The sequence below is a fragment of the Coregonus lavaretus genome (genome assembly GCF_964263955.1).
Source record: "Coregonus lavaretus genome assembly, contig: HAP1_SCAFFOLD_899, whole genome shotgun sequence".
In the NCBI taxonomy this organism is placed as follows: Eukaryota; Metazoa; Chordata; class Actinopteri; order Salmoniformes; family Salmonidae; genus Coregonus; species Coregonus lavaretus.
The window spans coordinates 77,730-87,173 of record NW_028161602.1 but is presented as its reverse complement, the minus strand read 5'-3'; the positions used below and the strand labels follow the sequence as shown (position 1 = coordinate 87,173).

General features: G+C 46.1%; 1 protein-coding gene across 1 annotated transcript; it reads right to left on the bottom strand.

Moving 5' to 3' along the window:
• Positions 1–7,324: 7,324 nt before the first annotated feature.
• On the bottom strand, positions 7,325–8,559 carry LOC311120361 (stonustoxin subunit beta-like). Its single transcript, XM_084194975.1, has 2 exons — positions 8,349–8,559; positions 7,325–7,965 (listed from the first exon to the last, which is right to left on the bottom strand). Exons 1-2 carry the CDS (start codon positions 8,425–8,427, stop codon positions 7,430–7,432), a joined length of 615 nt encoding a protein of 204 aa, XP_084051101.1. The 5' UTR covers positions 8,428–8,559; the 3' UTR covers positions 7,325–7,429.
• Between the last annotated feature and the right edge of the window lie 885 nt (positions 8,560–9,444).

Here is a 9,444-nt window from a genome sequence, read left to right as displayed (position 1 = left end):
CGTGACTCTGTCTTGACCACAGGTAGTGGTAACCTGGAGTCCATCTGACTCTGTCTTGACCACAGGTAGTGGTAACCTGGAGTCCATCTGACCCTGTCTTGACCACAGGTAGTGGTAACCTGGAGTCCATCTGACCCTGTCTTGACCACAGGTAGTGGTAACCTGGAGTCCATCTGACCCTGTCTTGACCACAGGTAGTGGTAACCTGGAGTCCATCTGACTCTGTCTTGACCACAGGTAGTGGTAACCTGGAGTCCATCTGACCCTGTCTTGACCACAGGTAGTGGTAACCTGGAGTCCATCTGACCCTGTCTTGACCACAGGTAGTGGTAACCTGGAGTCCATCTGACTCTGTCTTGACCACAGGTAGTGGTAACCTGGAGTCCATCTGACTCTGTCTTGACCACAGGTAGTGGTAACCTGGAGTCCATCTGACCCTGTCTTGACCACAGGTAGTGGTAACCTGGAGTCCATCTGACCCTGTCTTGACCACAGGTAGTGGTAACCTGGAGTCCATCTGACTCTGTCTTGACCACAGGTAGTGGTAACCTGGAGTCCACCTGACTCTGTCTTGACCACAGGTAGTGGTAACCTGGAGTCCATCTGACTCTGTCTTGACCACAGGTAGTGGTAACCTGGAGTCCATCTGACTCTGTCTTGACCACAGGTAGTGGTAACCTGGAGTCCATCTGCATCACAGGGGTTTGGTGGCACCTTAATTGGGTAGGACGGGCTCGTGGTAATGGCTGGAGCGGAATTAGGGGAATGGTATCAAATACATCAAACACATGGTTTCCATGGTTTCCATGGTTTCCATGTGTTTGATGCCATTCTATTGGCTCCATTCCAGACATTATTATGAGCCGTCCTCCCCTCAGCAGCCTCCACTGATCTGCATTGCAGTGCAGTTCTGACCTGCGGTACTTGATGTCGTAGGTGTGTGCTGACAACAAAGCCTGCCTTTACATTCTGCTGGCAGCAAGTGACAGAATCCTAGCATGAGGTCCAAAGATGCTCATCAGCGAACAATGATTTGTAAGAAGGGTGACCAAGGGCTTCTCATTCTATCTGTGCATTAGTTACTTTCTGCTTCGTTCAATGTCCTTGGTGTGAAAGCCTTTTCTTCACCAGAAGGCATGATATGGGACAAGACTGCTTCCACACCATAGAGACTCACGCTGACCAGCTCCAGTACTTTGTTCTTGACTAAAGCCTCCAAGTCAGCCTTGACTTTTGGTCTGATAGCCTAAGGTACAATCTCCATACGCACCAGCTGTCCCTGTGTCAACCTCCATACGCACCAGCTGGCCCTGTGTCAATCTCCATACGCACCAGCTGGCCCTGTGTCAATCTCCATACTCACCAGCTGGCCCTGTGTCAATCTCCATACGCACCAGCTGGCCCTGTGTCAATCTCCATACGCACCAGCTGGCCCTGTGTCAATCTCCATACGCACCAGCTGGCCCTGTGTCAATCTCCATACTCACCGGCTGGCCCTGTGTCAATCTCCATACTCACCAGCTGGCCCTGTGTCAATCTCCATACGCACCAGCTGGCCCAGTGTCAATCTCCATACTCACCAGCTGGCCCTGTGTCAATCTCCATACTCACCAGCTGGCCCTGTGTCAATCTCCATATGCACCAGCTGGACCTGTGTCAATCTCCATACGCACCAGCTGGCCCTGTGTCAATCTACATACGCACCAGCTGGCCCTGTGTCAATCTCCATACGCACCAGCTGGCCCTGTGTCAATCTCCATACTCACCAGCTGTCCCTCTAGCAAGGGAGACATAGTAGCCGTGCAGCCCCCCAGCAACAGTCAGAATTTTCAGTGTGACTTCCTGGTCTGATGAGTCATTCACCTCAGTGTTCTCCTGGTCTGATGAGTCATTCACCTCAGTGTTCTCCTGGTCTGATGAGTCACTCACCTCAGTGTTCTCCTGGTCTGATGAGTCACTCACCTCAGTGTTCTCTTGGTCTGATGAGTCACTCACCTCAGTGTTCTCTCCTGGTCTAATGAGTCACTCACCTCAGTGATCTCCTGGTCTGATGAGTCACTCACCTCAGTGTTCTCCTGGTCTGATGAGTCACTCACCTCAGTGTTCTCTTGGTCTGATGAGTCACTCACCTCAGTGTTCTCTTGGTCTGATGAGTCACTCACCTCAGTGTTCTCCTGGTCTGATGAGTCACTCACCTCAGTGTTCTCTTGGTCTGATGACTCACACACCTCAGTGTTCTCTCCTGGTCTAATGAGTCACTCACCTCAGTGTTCTCCTGGTCTGATGAGTCACTCACCTCAGTGTTCTCCTGGTCTGATGAGTCACTCACCTCAGTGTTCTCTTGGTCTGATGAGTCACTCACCTCAGTGTTCTCCTGGTCTGAGGAGTCACTGACCTCAGTGTTCTCTTGGTCTGATGAGTCACTCACCTCAGTGTTCTCCTGGTCTGATGAGTCACTCACCTCAGTGTTCTCCTGGTCTAATGAGTCACTCACCTCAGTGTTCTCTTGGTCTGATGAGTCACTCACCTCAGTGTTCTCCTGGTCTGATTAGTCACTCACCTCAGTGTTCTCTTGGTTTGATGAGTCACTCACCTCAGTGTTCTCCTGCTCAACAGTGTGAACATCTCTTTTTCATTTGTTGGAATGTCTCTGGACAATCCATGTTCTTACACCAGCATGTAGATACTTGATGTCCCACCTTGCCACATATGACTTGATTTCCCTGTCTCTGATTTTCAGTTGAAACTCAGTGCACTTTTCCTTTTTTTGTGATCAACTTTTTATTTATTTTAAAGGAACACAGACAAGAACAAATAGCAGCAGGAAACTAGTTATACAGCCAGTAATAACAGTTTGGGGGAACAAGGTATGAGGATACCTCTTTCCAAAACATGTCTCATGGTCACTCCCAGTACAGATGATTAAAGGAGCCCAAGGCACCTTGATTACATAGATCACACAGAGGAGCGGTTGTGATTTCTATTAAATGATGTTTTTCTAGGTGGAAGGTATGAGATTAAAATGTATCAGCTGATAATTAGGATTGTTAGATGAACCCACTAAGTTCCTGATGAACTCAACTGGTGAGCCTCTTTAGCAGCTAGTTCCATGGACACACTGATTCCAATGTCCTTTGCCAAGGTCAGATGACTTTCAGTCAACAGTCTCTTTTGTGTAGCTTCACTCCGTAGCCCACATACTAGTCTGTCTCTAATGATGTCATTTAGAACAGCATTAAACTCAGTGTTCTGGTAGTTTCTTTAATGCAGCAGCAAACATTGTTACTGATTCTCCGTCTTCCTGATGTCTCCTGTGGAACCTGAACCTTTCAGCATTAACTAGTGGTTCTGGTGAAAAATGTCCTTTAAGTATCTCCACAATATCCCCATACGTCTTATTACCTGTTCTGACTGGCTGTAGCAGGCTGCCTAGTAAATTAAATGTCTTTGGCCCCATTACACTAAAACATGTAGGCACAATGTTGTCCTCATCCATGTCATTTACAAGAACAAAATATTCAAACCGTTCTGTATATGAGCTCCACTGCTCAATACTTTCATCAAACTGTCCAATGTTTCCAACAATTCCAATAATTGTTTGTTTCTCAATAAGCTCCTGATTGTCACTCACTTCAATATTGTCCTCAACCAAAGCAATATTTTCCTCAGTCACGTGATCTTCATTCACTTCACTCACTGATGTTTCCTCCTAAGTTCGCTAATTTAGCAGTTTTAAATAAAAGGTTTGTCTTCACAGCTGAATAAATGTCCTATCCTTTAATCACTGTATATTCCTCCTTTTTAATCACGTTGTTTTCCCACTCCGATGTCCGTCTCGAGTCCTTTTCTGCCGTGATGATGTTAACTCCAGTGGTGGAAAAAGTACCCAATTGTCATACTTGAGTAAAAGTAAAGATACCTTAATAGAAAATGACTCAACTAAAAGTGAAAGTCACCCAGTAAAATACTACTTGAGTAAAAGTCTAAAAGAATTTGTTTTTAAATATACTTAAGTATCAAAAGTAAATGTAATTGCTAAAATATACTTAAGTATCAAAAGTAAAAGTACAAGTATAAATCATTTCAAATTCCTTACATAAAGCAAACCAGACGATTTTCTTGTTTTTAAAATGTACATTCAGCCAGAGGCACACTCCAACACTCAGACAATTTACAAACAAAGCATTTGTGTTTACTGAGTCCCCCAGATCAGAGGCAGTAGGGATGTTCTCTTGATAAGTGTGTGAATTGGACCATTTTCTGTCCTGCTAAGCATTCAAAATGTAACAAGTACTTTTGGGTGTCAGGGAAAATGCATGGAGTAAAAAGTACATTATTTTCTTTAGGAATGTAGTGAAGTAAAAGTAAAAGTTGTCAAAAATATAAATAGTAAAGTCAAGTACAGATACCACAAAAAACTACTTAAGTAGTACTTTAAAGTATTTTTACTTAAGTACTTTACACCACTGGTTAACGCTCTTTCTTAGCTAGCTGGACTATGCACTTGCCTCTGCTAGCAATACACTGTGCTAACATTAGCCTAGACTGGACCACAGAAAATAACAGTTTTAAACAGTTGTAAAAACTCACTTCTTCCAGACAGAATAGTTCCTGTAGATTCAGACTTACTCATCACCAATCTTTTGTTATGTCTGGTGGGTTTTATAACCACGTCTGTATAACAATTCAATAATGATGAGACAGGAGACAGGAATCAGTTCAACCATTTATCTGGAACGTGATCATCTCAACACATACAAACCCCCATGATGCTCTGCAGCACAACCCCAATATACAACAAATACATACATAAGTAAATGGACACGAAACAAAACTCATAGAGGAATTTAAATGTTCAGTTGTAGAAAGTAGGGCCATGGGATAGGGTCAGAAAGGTCAGTATGTTTGATAACTGGTTCCAGAGGTAACAAGCATAAGGTCCATTATAACACAGTTAAGTAGAGGTGGGAGCTAAAAGCAGACATGGACAGTGAGACGGTGTGAGGAGGTCAGGGGTGAAACACTAGATCAGGACAGGTAGAAATGGCAGGGCTGGAAATAGACACAGAGACACATTCTGATCATGGCTCAGACCTGACCTGAGACACCCAAACAGAAGATGCCATAGCAAAGTCCTGTCCAGTAGGCTATATGGGGTTTCCTTTCATCAAAATACAACACATGGAAATGTGTCCAGTGTGTGTGTGTGTCCAGCATGTGTGTATGTGTCCAGTGTGTGTGTGTGTATGTGTCCAGTGCATGTGTGTGTGTGTGTCTAGTGTGTGTGTGTGTGTGTGTGTGTGTCCAGTGTGTGTCCACTGTGTGTCCAGTGTGTGTGTGTTCAGTGTGTGTGAGTTCAGTGTGTGTGTGTGTCTAGTGTGTGTCTGTGTGTTCAGTGTGTGTGTGTGTGTCCAGTGTGTGTGTGTGTGTGCCCAGTGTGTGTGTGTGTGTGTGTGTCCAGTGTTTGTGTGTGTGTTCAGTGTGTGTGTGTCTAGTGTGTGTGTGTGTGTGTGTTCAGTGTGTGTGTGTCCAGTGTGTGTGTGTGTGTGTGTGTGTCCAGTGTGTGTGCAGTGTGTGTGTCTAGTGTGTGTGTGTGTGTGTGTGTTCAGTGTGTTTGTGTGTGTGTCCAGTGTGTGTGTGTGTGTGGGTGTTTAGTGTGTGTGTGTGTGTGTGTGTGTGTCCCCAGTGTGTTTGTGTGTGTGTGTGTGTGTCCAGTATATATGTGTGTGTGTGTGTGTCCGGTGTGTGTGTGTGTTTGTCCTGCGTGTGTGTGTGTGTCCAGTGTGTGTGTTTGTGTGTGTGTTCAGTGTGTGTGTGTCCAGTGTGTGTGTCCAGTGTGTGTGTGTTTGTCCAGTGTGTGTGTTTGTGTGTGTGTTCAGTGTGTGTGTGTCCAGTGTGTGTGTCCAGTGTGTGTGTGTGTCCAGTGTGTGTGTGTGTTTGTCCAGTGTGTGTGTTTGTGTGTGTGTTCAGTGTGTGTGTGTCCAGTGTTTGTGTCCAGTGTGTGTGTGTGTTCAGTGTGTGTGTGTGTACATTGTGTGTGTGTGTGTGTGTGTCCAGTGTGTGTGTGTGTGTGTCAAGTGTGAGTGTGTCCAGTGTGTGTGTGTGTCCAGTGTGTGTGTGTCCAGTGTGTGTGTGTGTGTGTGTGTGTTTAGTGTGTGTGTGTGTGTGTCTAGTGTGTGTGTGTGTGTGTGTGTGTGTGTCCAGTGTGTGTGTTTGTCCAGTGTGTGTGTGTGTGTGTGTGTGTTGGTGTGTGTCCAGTGTGTGTGTGTGTGTCTTTGTGTGTACACTGTGTGTGTGTCCAGTGTGTTTGTGTCCAGTGTGTGTGTGTGTGTGTGTGTGTGTGTGTGTGTGTGTGTGTGTGTGTGTGTGTCCAGTGTGTGTGTGTTTGTGGGTGTTAAGTGTGTGTGTCTGTGTTCAGTGTGTGTGTCCCCAGTGTGTGTGTGTGTCCCCAGTGTGTTTGTGTGTGTGTGTGTGTGTGTCCAGTGTATGTGTGTGTGTGTGTGTGTGTCCGGTGTGTGTGTGTGTTTGTCCTGCGTGTGTGTGTCCAGTGTTTGTGTGTGTGTATGTGTGTGTCCAGTGTGTGTGTTTGTGTGTGTCCAGTGTTTGTGTGTGTGTGTGTGTGTGTCCAGTGTGTGTGTGTGTCCAGTGAGTGTGTTTGTGTGTGTGTGTGTGTGTGTGTGTGTATGTGTGTTTGTGTGTGTCCAGTGTGTGTGTGTTCAGTGTGTGTGTACAGTGTGTATGTGTGTGTCTAGTGTGTGTGTGTGTCCAGTGTGTGTTTTGTCCAGTGTGTGTGTGTGTGTCCGGTGTGTGTGTGTGTGTCCAGTGTGAGTGTGTGTTTGTGTGTCCAGTGTGTATGTGTGTGTGTCCAGTGTGTGTGTGTGTGTGTGTGTGTGTGTGTGTGTGTTCAGTGTTTGTGTGTCCAGTGTTTGTGTGTGTGTGTCCAGTGTGTGTCCAGTGTGTGTGTTCAGTGTGTGTGTGTGTACAGTGTCCAGTGTGTGTGTGTTCAGTGTGTGTGTTTGTGTGTGTCCAGTGTTTGTGTGTGTGTGTGTGTGTGTCCAGTGTGTGTGTGTGTCCAGTGAGTGTGTTTGTGTGTGTGTGTGTGTGTGTGTATGTGTGTTTGTGTGTGTCCAGTGTGTGTGTGTTCAGTGTGTGTGTACAGTGTGTATGTGTGTGTCTAGTGTGTGTGTGTGTCCAGTGTGTGTTTTGTCCAGTGTGTGTGTGTGTGTCCGGTGTGTGTGTGTGTGTCCAGTGTGAGTGTGTGTTTGTGTGTCCAGTGTGTATGTGTGTGTGTCCTGTGTGTGTGTGTGTGTGTGTGTGTGTGTGTGTGTGTTCAGTGTTTGTGTGTCCAGTGTTTGTGTGTGTGTGTCCAGTGTGTGTCCAGTGTGTGTGTTCAGTGTGTGTGTGTGTACAGTGTCCAGTGTGTGTGTGTTCAGTGTGTTAAAGTTACTGAGGAACCCCAAACATCATCAACCCCAAACCCTGGATAGAGGGGCTCAGTGAATGTGGAGTGGAATGTGTTCAGGTGGGTCAGTGTGTCAGAGGAGACTCTGTAGAAGGACAGAGTGCCGGCTGGCCAGTCCAGATACACTCCTACTCTGTTGGAGCCGGAGGAGGGGACGTCTATGGCAGTGGACTTATTATTGTGCCAGGCAGAGTAACTGTTGTCAGAGCAGAACAGACTCCAGGACTTGTCATTGTATCCAATCACACAGTCATAACCCCCTCCTCTCCTGCTGATTCCTTTATATGCCACTCCTATACCAGCCCCTCTCCCACTCCACTCTACCTCCCAGTAACAGCGCCCAGTCAGACCCTCTCTACACAGCACCTGTTCCCAGTCCTCAAATCTCTCTGGGTGATCAGGATACGGCTGCTCCTCTCTCCTACATTTCACCTTTCTGTTCTCCTCAGACAGAGAGAGGAGTCTGTTTACTGTGTTTGGGTCCAGTGTGAGATCACAGACATCTGATGGATGAAACCAGACACAATATTAGAAATCATCATCATTCACATTAGAATGTTAACTCACTTTTCACTAATTCATTTAATGTAGCTGTTTCTAGGTATCAAAAGGAGAAGTTAAGGTAACTTGAGATTTGTTCAATGATCATATGTTATACTGTATGGTAATATAAAACACACTTATTCCCATTAACTACACACACAGACACACACACACATTGTCAAAGCAACTCTTTGTAAACTTTGGTGTCCCTGATTTGTGCTTCTGTAGAACTACAGCTGATATTTAATATGACCAAGTAAGTAATGATGGTGGTCTTTGACTTTGACTTCACTTGAATTAGGACTTATTCTTAGTCATATTCTTCACAGCAGTCAACACTCACATTTTCTAAGTCCAGGTTTCATTGTGTTCTCTCCACCATGTTCCACACTGTAGCGGTAAGCAGAAGAACAGACAGTCATTGAGGGATACACCTGAACACACACACACACACACACACACACACACACACACACACACACACACACACACACACACACACACACACACACACAACACACACACACACACACACACACACACACACACACACACTGGACACACACAGTCAGCATATAACACACAAACACACACACACACTGGACACACACACACACACACAAACAGTAAGTATATACATTTGTCCAAGTGTGTGTGTGTCCAGTGTGTGTGTGTGTGTGTGTCCAGTGTGTGTGTGTGTTTGTGTGTGTGTCCAGTGTGTTTTTGTCTTTGTGTGTCCAGTGTGTGTGTGTGTGTGTCCAGTGTGTGTGTGTGCGTCCAGTGTGTGTGTGTGCGTGTGTGTCCAGTGTGTGTGTGTGCATGTGTGTCCAGTGTGTGTGTGTGTCCAGTGTGTGTGTGTGTCCATTGTGTGTGTGTATGTATGTCTAGTGTGTGTGTGTGTGTGTGTGTGTGTCTAGTGTGCGTGTGTGTCCAGTGTGAGTGTGTGTGTGTGTCCAGTGTGTGTGTGTGTCCAGTTTGTGTGTGTGTGTCCAGTGTTTGTGTCTGTGTGTGTCCAGTGTGTGTGTGTGTCCAGTGTGTGTGTGTGCGGGTCCAGTGTGTGTACTGTACACACAAACACACACATATTGGACACATACACACACACACACACTGGACCCCCACACACACTGGACACACACACACACATACACACACACACACACACACACACACACACACACACACACACTGGACCCATGCACTGGACACACACACACACACACTCTCTTTATATAACTTAGTCCAAGTGGTGGTCAGAATGTTTGTCTTAACTAGCCTGATAACTCCAACATGTCTGATATGAACATTGACATAAACCCTCTACATACTTGAGTTTCTCCAGTCTGCAGTGTGGATCCTCCAGTCCAGCAGAGAGCAGTCTGACTCCTGAGTCTCCTGGGTGATTGTAGCTCAGGTCCAGCTCTCTCAGGTGTGAGGGG